At 45.3% G+C, this 18,155-nt stretch overlaps 1 protein-coding gene across 3 annotated transcripts in view; it reads right to left on the bottom strand.

The window, feature by feature from the left end:
* The window catches only part of fras1 (Fraser extracellular matrix complex subunit 1), a 114,719-nt gene that overhangs the window by 11,481 nt on the left and 85,083 nt on the right, over nt 1-18,155 (bottom strand). For all 3 annotated transcript variants that reach the window (XM_035379762.1, XM_035379760.1, XM_035379763.1), the window contains 23 exons: nt 17,625-17,756; nt 17,121-17,252; nt 16,532-16,779; nt 15,727-15,878; nt 13,941-14,103; nt 12,795-12,927; nt 12,189-12,379; nt 11,625-11,778; nt 10,591-10,854; nt 10,148-10,336; nt 9,708-9,827; nt 9,405-9,584; nt 7,866-7,990; nt 7,398-7,538; nt 6,657-6,884; nt 5,329-5,442; nt 4,852-5,002; nt 4,174-4,333; nt 3,525-3,693; nt 2,985-3,231; nt 1,144-1,488; nt 543-703; nt 198-345 (listed from right to left, as the gene is read on the bottom strand). In XM_035379762.1, coding sequence (XP_035235653.1) covers nt 198-345; nt 543-703; nt 1,144-1,488; nt 2,985-3,231; nt 3,525-3,693; nt 4,174-4,333; nt 4,852-5,002; nt 5,329-5,442; nt 6,657-6,884; nt 7,398-7,538; nt 7,866-7,990; nt 9,405-9,584; nt 9,708-9,827; nt 10,148-10,336; nt 10,591-10,854; nt 11,625-11,778; nt 12,189-12,379; nt 12,795-12,927; nt 13,941-14,103; nt 15,727-15,878; nt 16,532-16,779; nt 17,121-17,252; nt 17,625-17,756 — 4,047 coding nt within the window. The remainder of the gene's footprint in view (nt 1-197; nt 346-542; nt 704-1,143; nt 1,489-2,984; nt 3,232-3,524; nt 3,694-4,173; nt 4,334-4,851; nt 5,003-5,328; nt 5,443-6,656; nt 6,885-7,397; nt 7,539-7,865; nt 7,991-9,404; nt 9,585-9,707; nt 9,828-10,147; nt 10,337-10,590; nt 10,855-11,624; nt 11,779-12,188; nt 12,380-12,794; nt 12,928-13,940; nt 14,104-15,726; nt 15,879-16,531; nt 16,780-17,120; nt 17,253-17,624; nt 17,757-18,155) is intronic.

The raw sequence follows: 18,155 nt of genomic DNA, 5'->3' as shown, positions 1-18,155 counted from the left end.
AGTCCTCCAGGTCTGGAAAAGTTAACCTCTATTCTAAAATCTTCACATTCTTCCTGATCTGGAACAACCAAATCACCAAGTTCTGATCTAGAATCACCAACTCCTGTGTGGGTAGACTATTAACAAAATGGAACCAACACTGACAGGATCAAGGCTTCCTGTATTCCTAAGACCAACAGGGCTAAGAGAGTACTTACTGTCCTGGAAGGTGTCTGTGATGATGACAGACGCCTCGAACGGTTCTGTAAGCACCGCCCCCTGCGCAGAGCTCAGAAAGACCACAAAGGACTCCGCCCCTTCGATGGTGGGGTTCTGAATATCATCCATTATCGTCAGGCTGCAGGTCTGCACAGAGAAGATAGGATGATGGAATAACACTGCACTTCATAGGAGAATCCCTGCGGCAACCTTGTTAACCGACCAATCAAAGTAATGTACTTGGATACTGAGTACTGTTAGAAAGGTCGCCCGTAGGTCACTTCTACTTTAATGCTGTTTGAGTCCGTGGCTGAGGAGAGAGAAAATGAGGTGTCAGGTCATACCTCCTCGGTCTTTCCAGGCTTGAACTCAATCTTCTTGGAGCTGGGGATGTAGTCCACGCCGGGCGTGGCTGAGGGGGGGTCGGAAGGTCGGGTGGCGCACCACACCGAGGTGACGGAGGAGAGGTCGCTGCCGTGACGGCGGACCGGAATCTCAATGGTGCCTGTGGGAGGAACAGGATTCCCCACTTTAACACCGGAATGCATGATTCCCATCATGCTGACGGTTAGAAAGTACACAGAGCAATCTATACCCTTTTTAGCATCAGAAAGCAGAACTTCCTTCATGCTCATTTGTCAGAAAGTGCACACAGCAATCTATGCATGTTTTAACATCAGAAAGCAGAACGTCCTTCATGCTCATTGGTCAGAAAAGTACACACAGCAATCTATGCATGTTTTAACATCAGAAAGCAGAACTTCCTTCGTGCTCATTGGTCAGAAAGAACACACAGCAATCTATGCATGTTTTAACACCAGAAAGCAGGACTCCCTTCATGCTCATTGGTCAGAAAGTACACATAGCAATTTATGCATGTTTTAACATCAGACAGCAGGAGTTCCTTCATTCCCATTGGTCAGAAAGTGCCTTCCGGTCAATTACCTGCATCCTCGCTGAACGTGAACGTGGCGTTGCTCAGGAACACGGTGGACGCGTCGTTGGGTCCGTCGATCACCACCTTGGCCACGGTGACGGGCCCGATGCGGGCGTTGTCCGAGGCGTCCGACAGCACCAGCTCAAACTCCTCGGAGAGCTCGTACTCGCTGTCGTCGATGAGCTTGACGTCGCAGGTGGACATGCTGACGCCCGGCCCGAAGACCACGCGGTTCTCGCCGCTCATCCCGCGCGACTTGTAGTCGGAGCCCGACTCCAGGGCGTGGAGGCTGCTGCCCTGCGCCGACTTGGGCACCGTGTAGCAGAGGGCCGACACCGTGCTGCTGATGTCACCTGAGGGGTCGAGGGTCACCGCGTGTCAGGCACAAACCGCCAAATCAACCAATGACCATCTACAGCTCTCAGCAAAGGAAGCAAATTTCTGAAATTACGTACTAAGATTACAAATATGTGATTAGAATGTTCATAACTGAACATTCTAATGCTGATGTCACAATTGCTTCTGGAACACTGGAAATTCTGGAACACTGACTTAGATTCTTAGGGGAAAACCCCATTAAAACACCCTACTCTTCATAGGGTTAAAAATGAGCACAGTTCCACAGTTTAAAGTGAAATATATTTGCTAACGTATTTAACAGGCAATCATTATGCAACCCTATGTAAACCCTTCGTTTTAATTATCTTTTATTTACGTATTGTAATTTTACAATGCTACATCATTTTAATTGTTGATTTTGTTTGCTGTTACAGTTTACACATAATCTGCTTTGAACGCCCAACAGGGTGGAGCACAAGATAAAAATGTTAGAGTAAAACTAATCAGATAATTGTTTTAAACAATTTTAAACAAGTTCCTATGTTAATATTTGTCTCTCCCTTTGAAATAAAGGCTAAATAAATAAAAATGAAATAAAGGTAAACCAGGGTCATATCCGTATGTACCCTGGGAGCTTGTTTACACACGGATGCCACTCCCGAGGCTGCAGACTTTCCCATTTGTGTTAGGAGACGCCGTTCAGGGCTGTGCTTACCTCACCTCCTTGGCACTTACGCTGACTTTAATGCGAGCAAAACGTGTAACCGTTTACAAACGGCTCACAGGGGGACTGCATAATGGAGACGGCGAGCTCTTTAAAGCGTTCGGCTTAGGAAGCGGAGGGAATGTATGCAAAAAAGGAATTCCCAGTTCCTGCAGGCGAGCCGTACCTAACGCGTTCAGTCACCGGAGTGTAACCGAACGCCGCATTTAGCGAGGGAAAAAAAGACCGCGGAGGGATGATGCCTCCCACTGTTTGATTCGATCGCAGGGAATAGGCCTGCATTTGAAAAAGGAAAGCGCACAATGCGCGGTCTACTTTGAACGGCATCATTAAAGATACATCATCTCTGCCGCAGCGTCTCCTCAGTGTGCGCTAGTGGATTTTGACAGCTTTGCATAATACGCAATCTTCCCAGTCTTTAGTCCTAGCAGCAGCGCTATAAAACAGCAGGATACATACAGATATGCTTGTGATGCTGCAGGATGCTGCAGTAGAGGGAAGCGTGGACATAGAAATAAAAATATCTAATTAACTGAGATTCATAATTTGTAGTTTGTAATTTGTGTAACCATGTAAAACCCCAGGCTCTATACTTTGCAATCAGAGTTTGGGGTTAGATGGAACCTGTCCCTCAGAGCCTGTAGGTGCAGTAACTTCCAAGCTAAAATGAGATCCATCAATTGTAGTTTGTAATTTGTGTAACCGTGTAAACGTCGAGACTCTATAACTTGCGATCAGAGTTTGGGATTAGATGGAACCTGTCCCTCCGAGCCCGCAGGTGCCCACCTTTCCTCTCGATGGGGGCGAAGATGAAGCCGGTGCTCTCGTTGACGTGGTAGGTCTTCTTGTCGAACTGCAGGGTGGGCTCGTCCTCGGTGTCATTGATGTAGACCTTGGCTCGGGTCACCTGGCCCAGCAGAGCGTAGACGGGCATGCTCAGCTCCACGTTGAAGCTCTCAATGTCCTCGAACACCTGGTCGTCGTTGATGACGATGGTGCACACCTTGGTGTCCTCTCGCTCGTCAAACTGCACCTGAAGTGAAGAAGACCATTTAAGCGACATTTTTAAGTGAAGGAGAGATGTCATTTCAGCACCCAATCGACATTAGCAATAATTTTTTTTCCCAAAGCATTTTACATGGTCTCTGATGCTTGGATGTCTACTACCGCATCAGGTATGATTAAAGAAAAAAAAACAATATGAAATATTGCCTATACACCCCATGGCGGCAGTCATTCTTATTCTGTTTAAAAAGGTTGTGATTCCATATACTGTGCAGCTCTAGTTTCGACATTTGTCACATGTTACAGGTGGAGGCGCTCTACCTGTCCAGCGTACTCCACATAGTCCTGCTGTCCCGGTTTGGAGCCGACGTTAGAAGTGGACGTGGCGGAGCCCTGTTCGGTTCGACACAGCACGATGGCGTATTGGTTGAGGTTGCCCGTCCTCTTGACCGTCACTGCCACGGTGCCCGCCTTCTCGCTTACATTGTAACTGAGGGCACACGGAATATAACACATCAGGGCACAAACATGCCAACGGAGTGAGAGTTTTACCAAAGATGTTCTATACACCATATTCAACTCTGCTGGAATTTCTGTCCACTATGTGCTGGGGCTTCCGTCTGTCTGTGGCCACACCCTTTCATGAATATTCATGACAGAATGCTTTCAGCTTTGGAAATGTGAGATGGAAAATAAAGCACACCAAGTTGAATATCTGTAAAGTAGATAGAATGTCTTTTTGAGACCCTGAGCACTGTGCTGGCTGAACAGTGTGGGTACAGCAGAGAGGTTACAATTAAACATGACTTCAGATCACAAGGAATTAAAAGCACATAATGAGACATAATTGCAGCAATGCGTAGACTCCAGTAACATTTCTCCTACTCTCCAATAACTCCAAAACAATGCACATCTAGTGTGCATCACGGTAATGTTAAGTCAATGCAGCCTAAGTGCTTGGAACGCTAACCTCTTGTGTTCAAAGCTGATGAGAGACCACTGGATGTGAAACACGTTGTCGCTGACCACATTGGGCTTGCTGTCCTTCACAAGGAACTTGAAGTTGTCCATGGTCTCCTGGATGCTGTTCTCGTTGAGGACATAGCGAATCAGCCCCAGGTTAATGTCCGCTGCAAGGCAAAGGTTCAGAATTAATTAATTCATCCAGCGTATGCAATTTCACGAGATTGGGGCGACATAGCTCAGGAGGTAAGACCGATTGTCTGGCAGTCGGAGGGTTGCCGGTTCAAACCCCGTCCTGGGCATGTCGAAGTGTCCTTGAGCAAGACACCTAACCCCTAACCGCTCTGGCGAATGAGAGGCATCAATTGTAAAGCGCTTTGGATAAAAGCGCTATATAAATGCAGTCCATTTACCATTTACCATAGTAGTGAAATTTAGTAGTGAGAAGAGAGCAGGGCAACAGCTGTGGATAGCTTCGGAATAAATGCTGGTCTTCTTTTATGTGCAGCCAGCACATTCTTTATGGCCCACAGTTGTATTTTTCATAAAACATAAACGAGAATATTCAGTAAACAGACTCAACAGAGCTAAGTGAAAAAGAGCTACAGTGTAGGTACTAGCATGCTGTCATTGTGGCTAATGCCTTTTTCTGAGGCATTCCTGAGGACACTCCTGTCTCAGATACCTTGTGTGAAGGTGGTGATAGGAGTGCCAGGTTTGAGTTTGGTTTCCAAGAAGCCGAGCTTGGGCTCGACCGTGACCTCGTACACCAGCTGACCATCGTCGGTATCAGGGTCCATTGTGAGAAGCTCCTTCTTCGAGATCAGGTTGGTGGCCTGGGACCAAAAACTCGTGTGAATGTTGTTCTTTTTGTTAGGCTGCATTTTCAATAGTAACCTATACTGTCCAGGAGGGGGAGCCAGTGTAACACTGTAAACTAGTAAATTTATAGGACAGTAACCACCACATTCATATTCAAGTCATTCCATGGACAATTTATGAAATCTGGGGATCTTTCTTATTGAAAAACACTCCAAAGCTAATGTTTCTAATAATGACAATCATTAAACCGTGAATACATTTCTTTCACTAGTAATAGATTTTTAAAAAATTAGTAAATGAAACACAATGTGCAAGGTGCTCTGAATGAAATCACCATTACCTTATTATCCATATACTCGAGCCACTGCAGCCCAAGGTTGGTGACAATACGAGGAGTGCCGTCATCGACCGGAAGAATGTCAATCTTAAACTTCTGCGGAGCGGCGGTCACGATCTGCGACGCGACACAGGAAGCAGGTGTTCAGCAAATCCTTTCATCTCCCTGTAACTTTAGAACTAAAGACACGACTTCCGCTGTCGCCTAAACGCTCGCATAATATCCCGTTTCGTGACCGGGGTCTCAGCGGCGTTTGTTAGAGCGGTAACCATTGTAAACGTATCTTAAACACGACAAAGCACTTTTAATGCCGCCGATGGTTCAGAAAATTTCGGCTGTCAGACTATGTGAGAACGTGGCGAAGGTCCCGCTGGAGAAAAAACTACGGCCGCAGCCAGATCGCGTGGCATTAAAAGTGAAAAGGCTGACCCCAAACTTAAGTACAGCTGGCAGTGACATTCGTTCATTGTGAAAGGTGCTCTTAGTCGGGCACCCACACACAAAGCGAGAGGGAACAGCGGAACAATAGCACAATGAAGCCTTCACACACCTGCCAGGAACTAATTACAAAGCCTTACAGGCTTCATTTTAAAATACAAGTAACAGAAATGAGTAATTACAAAATAATGAAAGATTTTAATGGGACAGCTGAGCGATGACTAATTACTGAATCATTCCAGCTTTATTCTAAGGCACAGCTAACAGAAACGGCCCATTTAAAAGCCATACAGGTGCCATCTCAATGTACAACAGAAGTGACTAATTACAAAATCATAAAAATCTCATTATAACGTATGATGAATGAAAATGACACATTTCTAAGCCACATAATTTTCATTTTAAGGTACAACTAACATACAGCTAATTACTCTGCAAAGCTATATGAGATACAAGGTAAAGCTAACAAAAAATGAGTAATTACAAAGCAATACACGCTTTCTTTTGAAGGTCGAATGAAATTCCAAATTGCAACCAATGCACGCTCAATTTAGTTCCACCTTAAAAAGTAAGCTTGTGTTGCTTTCTAAGTACTCATTTATATGATTCATTATAGAAGGTCAACCTTTTAATCTAACCCAGCTTCATTTTAAGGTCGAAACAAGCAAGGTCCCTGTTGGTACCAGTTATACATAAATCATTTAAAAAATCTGACAGTTTCAGATAAAATTCATGATATGTTACTAGCATGTACAACAGGTCAACCTTTCCATTTAATTTAAGTCTGAAAAAAGTTTTTTTTTTTTTAATGTATGAAGGACAGAGGGTATACAACGTTGGGAATTTGGACCAATCGCCTATGCGACTCCTCCCCTTTTGCGGTTTCCTCTCACCTCCTTGCCTCCCTCCTCCACCATGAAGAACATGTTGGTGCCGTCGGCCACGGTGAAGGAGAAGCGGTCCTTGAGCGAGTTGCTGCCGTCGTGGTTGTAGCTGATGCGGTTCTGGTAGATGTCGTCCATGGTGAAGGTGCTGGTCTGCCGGTAGTGCTGCCCGTTGTTGGTGCGCTCGATGGTGCCGTGACGTGGGGCCTGCACCACTGTGAAGGTGATCGAGTCCTCCTGGAGAGGAAAAGGGGGGGGTCGACAGGTGACCCGGGGCATTCTTGCAATAAAACACCTGCGACCGGTGACATGGGGTTCAACCACAGATCATAACTCACACCCAAGTTTTCACTTGGTGCTTTCTGCTGGTCTTTTTTTTTCCACACAAAATGGCCTCCACTTCAGTCATGTCACAACAGCAATCAATTTCAAGGGAAATAATATAATAAAATTTTAAAGACTGGCGCAATCTCGGAAGCCAACAACCCGAGTAAACACTATAAAAACCCTGTCCCTTACTTTATCGTTCAAACCATTACAGTAAATGCATCGCCATCGCAGTCGGGACAATCTTGGCAGAATCTTGATTGAAGTGATCTCATCCCAAATTAAACACTGATTCGTTTTTTTAGAAGACGAAAAAGGAAAAAAAAAGCCTGCCGGGGTAATCACAGAATTTATTTATTTATTTTTTCAGTGCAGCTGCAGTCTAGACGAAAAAAAGGTCTCTGCTTTGCCTGTGGACCCCACCTCTGTGTCCAAATCGGTGGCCTTCAGCTCGAACTCCGTGATGGTCTTCCTCACGCCTTCCTGTACCCGCATCCCGGGAACCTTGAGCAGCGGCAGGGAATCGTCCACAGGGCGGATGGTGATGTAGAAAGTCTGGGAGACCTGCGTGACACACAGAAAAGTGCTAAATAAATTCCCCCTCTTCCTGCACTGAGCGTGTGCAAGACTGATAATGAGTAGCCCCCCCCTCACAGAAAAATACAAGCACGAGACAGAGCGTGTGCGAAAATTGAGGATAATACTATGCACGACCTCCCAAAAAGAACTGTTCCACGCACACAGAGAGCAAAGGGCCACAGCTGAGGTGGGGTTAAACCCCCTGGGCTGAAGGTGGCCCTCTGATTGGCCGGAGAGTAAAAGGGGCGAATGCGTTAGCTCCTTTGCACTTCGCCCTCTCGTCAGCGCTCATCTGAAATGCGGCGGGCCTACCTCGTTAGCGCCGTCGGACACGGCGAAGGTGAAGTCGTCGGCGTGCTTCTCCTCCTCGCTGGTGTGGACGTACTGGACGCCGCGGGACGCCAGGTCAGCCTGGGTGAAAGTTGTGATCCGCGTCCCTGAAACGCGAAGATCGCCCGTATTACGGTTACATAACATATTAACGCCCCCCGAGGGACACATCTCATCTGGCAACCAATTAAAAATGCAGCAAATTCCTCTTAAATGTTACGTAAAGTTAAAAAGACATTAATATCCAAAGAAGAAAAAAATATCGTTAAAATTGAAAAACAAAATGCACTACTTCATAACTCAAAGATAAGGACTAAGCCCTTCTGGGGTTATATTGAACCGATCATGACTAATGACAGCAGGGCACACTGATCAATTTGACTGAGAGCTTAACAGAATCCCCTGTGAAAAAGAAAGTCAACAAGCTTACTCCTCAACTTTGAGAAAGAAATTTCAGCAAATTTACTTCCGCTTCCTTAACTTTTCGCCCCCTTATTGGCTTTCTAAAACATTAAAAACTTTTGCGCCGTGTTAGCTAAATTTGGAACTCATAGATCAGGGCAAAGTGCACTGCGGCTATCCGGGTATTCGAAACAGGTCTTGAGTGAATGAAAGACGTAATTAGACCATTACACATAATACATTATACATAGGCCTAATTCTCGAGGCACTGCAGGATCTGTGCAGTTAAGCAGCTGGAGTGTAATCATATTTAGGTTCAAAGCTGACATGCCGAACCCTGCTTCTCAACATGGGATTTGGTCACGGAGGACTGCCCGTGGCCGAGAGCCCTGTTGGTTTCCTCTCTCAGGAGGCGTCTGGAGATTTTAGAGAAAGCACAGCTAATCTGAGCAGCACCGCCATGCCACCCGTCCTGCTTTCATTTTCTTGCCAGAAACGCTAAAGCCACGAGGGTAAGTGCTAGTGGGAAAAATATGCTAATTTCCTCCAGCAAAATACCCACTGAGACACTCTTCATTAAAATTATACCGGCGTATCAGAGGTCCTGTGGTGGATATCCACATCATTTCCGCAAAGCGTTTCACCTTGAGAGTTATAAATTGATTAAATTGATTTCTACAGACATATTTCTACAGGGATCCCCCCCCCAACAGGGAAACACAATTAGAAGGAGATGCAGCTATGTCTCTGCAAATAGGAACATCAGCTATGGCATGTTTACAGCGTATGTTTCTTTCAAGGTAATTAGGGACTTTTGAGGAAATTACTGAGATGGGTTGATGATGGAAGAGGTGAACAAGAATGTGTGAGTGAGTCGGTGTGTGCGTGTATGTGTGGGCACACGTGCGTGCGTTTATGTGTACGCAGATGGTTGTGAATGCATGTGCTTGTGTTCATAAGCATGAAAATGTGTGTGTGTGAGTCTGTGTATCGGTGTGTGTGTGTGTGTGCATGCGTGTGTGTGTGTGTGTGTGCATGCGTGTGTTTGTGTGTGTGTGTGTGTGTGTGTGCATTTGCGTGTGAATGTGTGTGTGTGAGAGAACGGTAACAGCAGCATACCGGGGGAGGCTGCGAGCTCCAGGTGGCCCAGCTGGGTCTGCTTGGTGATGCGGAACACCAGCTCACTCGGCTCGCTGTCCTGATCGGTGGCAGAGAGCTGGAGCGTGGTGATCTTCTTCACCGAGTTCTCATCCAGAACCAGGCCCTTGTTCACCACCACCGACGGGGGCAGCTTGTCCTCTGGGGATGGGACGGACGGATGAAAGGTCAGAGGTCAACAGAGGAAAACAGAGGAAACCGTTGTCTCTTTGTCACTATCCAGTCTGCCTAAAACAACGCACTGCGCCATGAAGGCTAACGTACCGAGCACGCTGATGAAGAAAGATTGGTCGATAAGTTTGTTTCCTTCGGGATCCACAAGGTTGAACTTGAACGGAAAGCTGCCTCCTTTCTCTCCCTTCTCATGTTGGTATTCCACAAACCCTGAGGGGAAAAACATCCTTAAGAAATGGATATTTTTAGTCCAGAATCACTAATTAAGGGTCCATTGCTGGGAGTTCTTCATGGCTGAACTGATAATAGTTATTTCTGAAGAAACAAATTCATATTCTCTCATTAATGACTCAATGACTGCTTCATTGTGGGGTTTTTTTTAAACAAAGCACTTATCCTGAGCCAAACATATGGGGTAAACTGACATCTGATGGACAATCTATGACCATCACTGGCTGTGCAGAACCACTCTGAACACCGCTGTTGAGCTCAGGCTAAAAGATTCATGAGTACAGATGAATAAATGAAACCTTTGTTGATGTCGTCCTGTGTGAAGCTCTTGACAGGCCCTTTAATGGAGATCTGGACCATGTCTCTGCCCTTGGACATCTGGAGTCTCCCCACGGAGGGGTCTTTGGTCATGACATATCGCAGCTTTGAGTTGTCCGAGTCCATGTCCGTCCCTTTAAGATTCTGGTCGGTGATTTTAGTTGTGGACCCTAAACAGAACACACACCACAAACATCTAAAGCAAACCTCTAAGAAACCACAATTAATAATGTCAATAATAATTTTTTTGTACAGTGCCTCATGATCAAACTCAAAAATGCCTAACGCAGCATGAAAAATGAAAACCAAACTGAAGAATATGCAATGCTTCCATGACAAGGAAAATGAAACCGATCCGGAACAATGCATCCGTCCCATTGGCCGATGCTCGGTTGCGGACGGTGAGGTGATCGCTTCCTCTGACCTGCGGCGAGCTGGAGGCCTCTGTTGATGGTGAGCCGCGGGCCCTCGCTCTTCTTGGTGTCCATGGTGAACTCCAGCCGCCCCGTCTCCGTGTGCACCCCGTCCGTCACAGAGAAGCGCACCTCGTCCGTCCCCACGCTCAGGCTGTCCGGCGTGTACACCAGCAGCTCGTCCAGGACGTCCTGGTAGGTGAAGGTGGACCCTTGGGCCAGGACGCGCCCGTTCTCCAGGGGCTGAGAGTAGAACTGGCGCCTCCGCAGTTTTCCTGTGGAGGGTAACCATGGAAACGCTTCTTTACACAAAAATAACATTGATACATTCGTCCATTATCTATGTCCGCTTATTCCTGGCCAGGGTCAAGGGAGGTGCTGGAGCCTATCCCAGCATGCATTGGGCAAGAGGCAGGAATTCACCCGGGACAGTTCGCCAGTCCATCGCAGGGTACACACACCATTTACTCACACACACACACTCATACCTAGGGGCAATTTAGACTCTCAAATTCAACACAGACAAATAAAAACTGAAGTGCAACACCAGAAGTCCATTGACCAGACAGTGGTAAAAGAACACTTGTTTCAACCGATGTATTGTATTGATTCCTTTTTTTATCTCCGTGTAAAAACACCAATCCTTTTGTTTTCCCATTTTCATCAGCTGCTGAAAATGAAACATCTATCCAAGCAACAGCTCAACAACTCCAAGATGACCTTAGAGGAGATCTACTGGACCTGCAGGTTTTTATTTCAACCCTAATTGGGCACACATGGTTCTACAAGTTAGCAGCTCAACACAATTCTCTAGCTGTTGAATGAGGAGTACTTTGTTAGGGTTAGAATGAAAAACTATGGGATGGTAGAGCCCCAGGAACAGGGTTTGGCCCTGCCTTTCAGGTCAGCTTGATAGCACAGCATGGCGTCACACACACACATCATCTGAAGGGAAAGCACGGCTCCGCCCATTAAAGGAAACGACGGTCAAAGTGTAAGTGTGGACCGGGGCAGGGTGATAGCACGCTGCACGTCCGAGACGCACCGTAGGACGGCTTCTTGGTGACGGTCAGGACGATCTCGTTCTCGGGAGTGTCGTGGTCCAGCACGGCCAGAGAGGAGTTGGTGATGACCACGCCCGAGTTCTCCTCCACGTGGATGTTGTTGACGGAAATTATGGGGAATTTTTCTTGCTTTCCCTGTTTAAAATAACGGTGTTGTTCATTTTCACTGGTGGTACAGCATCCAGGCAACAAACATACATGATCGTTAATGTTTTCAAATGCTTACTATATTTTTATGTAATGCAGTCAGTCACAGAATTTGCAATCTTGCATAAGTAGCCAAAAATATTGAGCTTGTGTAAAGTTGTCAAATTGTGGACAATGCACAGTCATGACAATGTTTAATCTAGACATTTTTATGGTATATGGCGATATGGCTATTTTCACTCAAGGCCACTATTCAGAGAAAGTGCTACTCAATACACAAAAAAATCGCTAAATCTATTATTTGCTTAATTGCCTTGAGAAGTTTTGATTGATGAAAGAGTGAAAGAGAAAGAGAGTTCTAGATGGCAAAGAAAAGAAAGCATTAGAGCCCACAGCACCTGGATGTCGATGTTGACATTGAAGGCCTCTGTCTGGCTCGACCCATCGCTGATGTAGAAGCTGAACTCATCCTGGTAGTGGCCGACCCTCTGGTGGACGTTCTGGACGTAGAAGATATGGTCGGCCGTGAGGTCCTCCACGGAGAAGGGGACATCGGGGCTGATGACCCGGGCCCCACCTGTCGACCTGCCTGCGGTTGGCAAGGAGACACGAAAAAAGAACATTCAGCCAATGGGAACCGACAAAAAAACCTTGCAGCCGAAGTGTCCAATGCAAAGTAATGTCTTGAATTAATCAATAATGATTTGTCCTTCATTATGACTTAAAAATGAATGCTAGTGATTTGTTTCCAACAGTTTTGCAATTAGATTTTTGGGTATTGCAGAACCAGCAATCAGATTCGGTGAAGACTAAATTTCACACTCGCATTTAATTATAGTCATAGTCAAAGATATATGTTGACTAAATCAAGGCTAATGAGCTTCTCAAAAGCCTGCAGTGTGGAGCCTGTGATTTGAATGTCCTATTCAAGACAAGCTGCTGATGTGTCAGTCTGTACTGCTGACGTGATGATTGGTTCATTCAAATGCTGCCTCCAGACTGACCTGGCTTTGTGTTCTCAATAAAGCCGTACTTGGGCGGGCTGATCAGCCACACCAGGAGCTCCTTCATAGGAGTGTCTGGGTCTGCTGCTATAATATGATTGGCCGAGATCTGCACTCTCCCTCCTTCCTGTACCTGTAAAAACAGAGCATAAAAAGTCGGGCGGGCTTTAAATACATTTCATGTGTTTTCTTTGTATGATGGGAAGCATCTACTTACATGCCATGCCTTTAAAATGCACTATATGTGACATCTATGACCATTCGTAAAGGGGTTTCACTGCATTTATTGTAATCTACGTACCTCTACACCTTATGTTTTATACCACACCAGTACATTGCATGTAAGCAATATTCATACCAGGTGCCTAGCCTCTCTTATTGACAATGTGTCAGATCTGAAAACAACCCGGGACACAACCATGGTCTGACCTGAGATAATGCATGCCCTATATCTGACAAACGGAAACCAGCGAGTGTCGCACACGCTCAATAAGAATACGGTCAGCCTTTCTCATTATGCAACAGGACATGGCAGTAATTGGCGGTGTTCTCTCTCTGCTCGTTTCTCAAGGTCTATGCATATGTATTTCACTGCAGTGCATGGTTGTCACCAGAAGTATGTACGCACGGGTGAATAGGCTGAATCTAAATGACCCATACGACAAGCACGCTTATTAGTGGCACATGGGTTACAACTAATACCCATTTAACTTGGTTAGATTAGTCATGCATACACAGATAAATTCAAACGTATCTGGACGGTGAAACAATTTTTTTTTGTTTTGGCACATAATCCAGCACATTGCATGAGAAATAAAACAATGAATATGAGGTTGAAGTGCAGACTGTCAGCTTGAATTTGAGGGTATTTACATCCCTATCAAATGATTCTCGTGGGAATTACAGCCCCTATGTGTCACTGTCCCAATACTTTTACAGTGAACTCCACCTGTAATTAAATCAGAACAATTATTTACACAACAGCAATAACTGGCCAACATCATCTTCACTGTGCCAGAACTGCTTGAGTAACATCTCATGACTTTTCAAGGCTAAGAACCAGACACCCCATCAGCCATTTCATAACCCCTGATATTGACACTGACGTAGTGCCCTGGGTAGATGGGCCACCCTGCTGAGACCCACCTTGATGCCGCTACGAACTGTCACCACAGGCGGCTGCTTTTGCACAGATGTGATAGTGATGGTGCACATCTGGTTGTCAAGGCGATTGTTCTCCCCGTCATAGACGATGAAATGGAAGATGTCCGTGACTGGCTGGCTCCCCGTTTCAAAGGAAGTGATGTACCTGCGGGGATAGATGAGGAAGAAGGTTCTTGAGCGCATCCACTCTGACAATATAAAAAGCAAAAGAACCTGCAAATGCAATGGAGCCTTATGTCTTGCAATGACAAGGCTTCAAAACCCAAAACATCTAGCACATAATGTTTTACACACAGAGATAGACAGGCACACGGGCCCATGCTTTGGCTGAGCCTTCCTTTTTTATTGTACATGTACAATTTATTGTGTTTCTGGTCCACATGCTCATATACTTGAAACAGTATACATTAACCAATGATTCAAAGAGAATTAAAGTTAAAACCACAGGACTGACTTACTTAATATACAGCTTATTTCCCCATGCATTTTTGTATATGCCTCACCAGCACTTTCTGGCAGAGGTGGAAAGTCCAAGGGTCAGAAAGTAAAAGTCCTGCCATGTGTGTCTTCCATCTATGAACTCAGTCAGCTAATTTTACTAATTAGTTCCACCTGCTTGCAGAAGAACTGTGCTAATTAGCAAATCCAGGTGACTGATACAAAATATTGGGGAAGACTTTTACTGTCTGAACCTGGATTGTCTACCTCTACTCTGTGGACAAGGAAGCTGCTGAAATGTGGGTAGAATGTTGGTCTCTCTCTCTCTGTAAACTGTTATGAAATCAACTTGATGGACTTTATGTTTTCTGCATTCTCCCAGCTGCCTTGGCCTCTCTGACAGACACTTCAATATAAAAATTCTAGCAGGCACAACACGTCTTTATTAATATTAAGCTGATGCACTTCGCCAGCTCATTTTAATGAACATTTGATATTACAAACCCTGAAAGCAACTGAAGTGCTTACATCATACCTGTCAGTGATGCAGTCACTTTCACAAGATGTCCCAAGATAACTTTTTCAAAGAAACAGTGTTTCTTTTCACAGACAAGCTCGTTGCCACAGCAAGCCAGCAATGTGAAGCTAGCATTCAGATCTGCTCGTTGCCCTGGACAAAAGTTTAGTCCTTCATGTTCTTCAGCTGAGGTCTATAGAGCAATTAAGTAAACTAATAGCACATTAAGGAAATAGAACACTGTAATGTTTGATTTCTTATCTAATTGCTTTGACACATCATTACATCTCTCCACCGGAACGCTTAGAATAAATATAACTAATCTGTTAATTCATTGTCAGAGGCAGTATAAACGCATTAAGATTGACCCGTTCAGCACTGGGACTGACAAGCAGTCCCAACAGAGGCGTACCGAACGGCGCTCAGCTACGGCCACCCAACACAACCTTTGCTCAGTCTACTCAACGCCGTTTTCTCAGCCTCGACACAGCGCGTTCAGGCTGAAGCTGAAGAGCTCCGGAACAAATCGAGTTCCTTCCCGAATAAAACACTTGAGACGATAAGGGAGACAAGCAGACACAGGCATTAGCGCAGGCCCCAAAGAACCAATTTCCGGAGCGGAAAAGTAATTACCGCCACCTTGTAGTAGCGGCCGTTGCTACTCCAGTGATTTAATATAAGAATATCAACTTTTTTTGCATTTGCCACCATGTTTGTCTCAGGAAAGTTGTCAGTTTGACGTAACAGTACGGTTAGTTTCGTTCACACCGAGAGAGCAATTGTCCATGCAGGCATGAGGTAGGGCAGACAGACCGTATGCTTTGGCGGTTGATGTCCTCCATGGTGAAGGATGAGTACTCAGTCAGTTCCTCGTGGTCCGACTTGGATTTAGTGCGGGTCAGAATGCCATACATGGGCACAGACACCAGCTGGATTCGGATCTTCTCATCCGGGGTGTTGTCATCCTGCACAAGTGCAGAGTTGTCATTTTAGTGAGACCCTCAAAAAACACATCATACTGTCTAAAAACTTTCCTGTTCACTGCTCAAGTTACATTCGCCATTTGCTTGACAGATACTTTTCCGAAGAACAACTTGAATGGAGAAGTTTATAATGTATTGATTTATATGCCGTTACATTGTAGTAATTATTGAATTATTCAAAAGTATTGTTCAAACTTTTTGTATAGGAAGTGTACTGTCCTAAAGCCTACATAAGAAGGCCTTTTGAAGACTTTGACTAAGGACAGGCATGTCCAAAATGTAAGTCAGCCACAATCAATAAAATTGACCACTAGGAAGATACGCGAGGTCACAATTTCATTTTCTTATCACTTTGATTCGTACAACCTTTAAGGCAATTAACAGATAGTTTTAACAAAAGTGACTTAAAGTAGGTGCACTTAACGAGAGTATCAAACCAGCAATAAAGAGATAATTAAAGCTAAAGTAAATGATTTAAGGTTAACCACTTGACAAAAAATGCACAAATGCTTTTGAACCATTTATAAAAATGTTATGCTATGGTAATTAAGATGTTGTAAATGCTTTATAAAGGCTTTAGTGCCATACACTATGTCTCTCAGCACTACTCCACACTCCCATGCAGTACTACTCACCACATAGGCCAGATGCGTGCGCTTGATGACAGTGCTGCTCTTTTCGGACACCTCCATGGAGAGCAGGGCGTTAGGGTCCCGCCGGGGGCCATCTCCCTCGGTCCCCGCCACCACCACTTGCACAGTGGCGGTCGTCATGGAGATGCCGTCGGTCACAGAGAAGGTCATGGAGTCCTCATCCATCGAATCCCCGTTGTGCTCGTACTGCAGGATGTTCCGGGTGATGTCACTGAAGGAGAAGGTGTCGCCTACAGACCAAAATTAACGTGAGCAACAGGAGATCAAATCTTCATGGACAAAATAATGGCAGGGGCTTCCATAAACTGCTAGTTACTGACTCATGTGAACCAATTAAATTACTCTTCCTGCTATGGCAAAGCACTATCATTGGTTTACAACTTTGAAGCTTCGCTAACGCATGATAGCTCTGCCCACTGCCATATATGGGCAAATACACACATTATTGCTGATTTCAGATACTGTGATACATATTTTCGCTGTTATGTATATGCAGCATATGTATTTTCAGTATATTTCAGCATACCATTTCCATAAGGATTTGGCCTATCTGCGTCCACGCGCTACGTACCATTCACCATCTCGATCTCTCCACCGAAGCCGCTGACTTTCAGGAGGGTCCCGTGGACCGGGGCCTCCACCACCTCGAACTCCAGCTCGTCAGGGGCCGTGTCTGCATCAGTGACTGCAAGCTGCTGACCACCTACACAACGGACCAATCACGCGCTCCAGGTTAACACACCATTCCACAAAGTAAGACCGTGTCAAGACCAAGACGCTGAGTTTCAGGAACTTATATGCTAATTCAATTAGTCTGCATGACATCAAGTCTGGGCTGAAGCTTCACAATAAGATGGTACTATTTATGCACACAAACTGGTAGGCCATCCATTTTCTAGCGGTCAACAATGAAAAGACCAAGTTCTTCTGCATTCAGAAGATGACATCACAGGCGTGTCTTACCAAGAGGAGCCGTATGTTATTGCTTTTTGTTAATGAGCAACAAAAAAATTGGGCTCTTCAGCACTTATAAAATGACACTATAAGTGGTTCTCAGAAGAGAGGATAGGCTTACCTACAGGGGCCCTGCCCCCAAGGCTAACCTCCAGCACAGGGTCCAGGACCTGGAAAACTGGGGGCTGCTGATGATTGGCCAGCAGGTGGATGGCAAAGTCCATCTCTGGAGTTGTGTGCTCGCCGTCTGACACTGAAACACAGTCACACCGCATTTATCCCCATCTTTCCTGTAGCACTAGCTTCACACACTCAAGCACACACTCAAGCACACAAGCATACACATAAACTCGCACATACATGCATAGACGCGTTACAAGGGCACACAGGTAACTTTTTTCTCTGGAGTATTTTAAAGTTCGCAAAACTGAAATGGTGCCACCAAAACAGAAATGTATAATCTGTGTTACAGCCCATTTAAGGGTGAACACAGCTTTTCTCTGTTCATTAAACTGGGAGACCTAAATTACACACACTTTAGCATTCATTTGGCTGTACCGTATTGACGGGTATCCTTGCAAGAAATACCATCCAGTTCAAAAACAACAAATACCTCAAGTTTCTTTACCCAGGTGACAATCCACTCAGTCTC

Source organism: Anguilla anguilla, chromosome 10 (assembly GCF_013347855.1).
Source record: "Anguilla anguilla isolate fAngAng1 chromosome 10, fAngAng1.pri, whole genome shotgun sequence".
NCBI classification, from domain to species: domain Eukaryota; kingdom Metazoa; phylum Chordata; class Actinopteri; order Anguilliformes; family Anguillidae; genus Anguilla; species Anguilla anguilla.
Note: the sequence above shows the minus strand (reverse complement) of the source record. Positions and strands in the feature narration are given on the sequence as shown.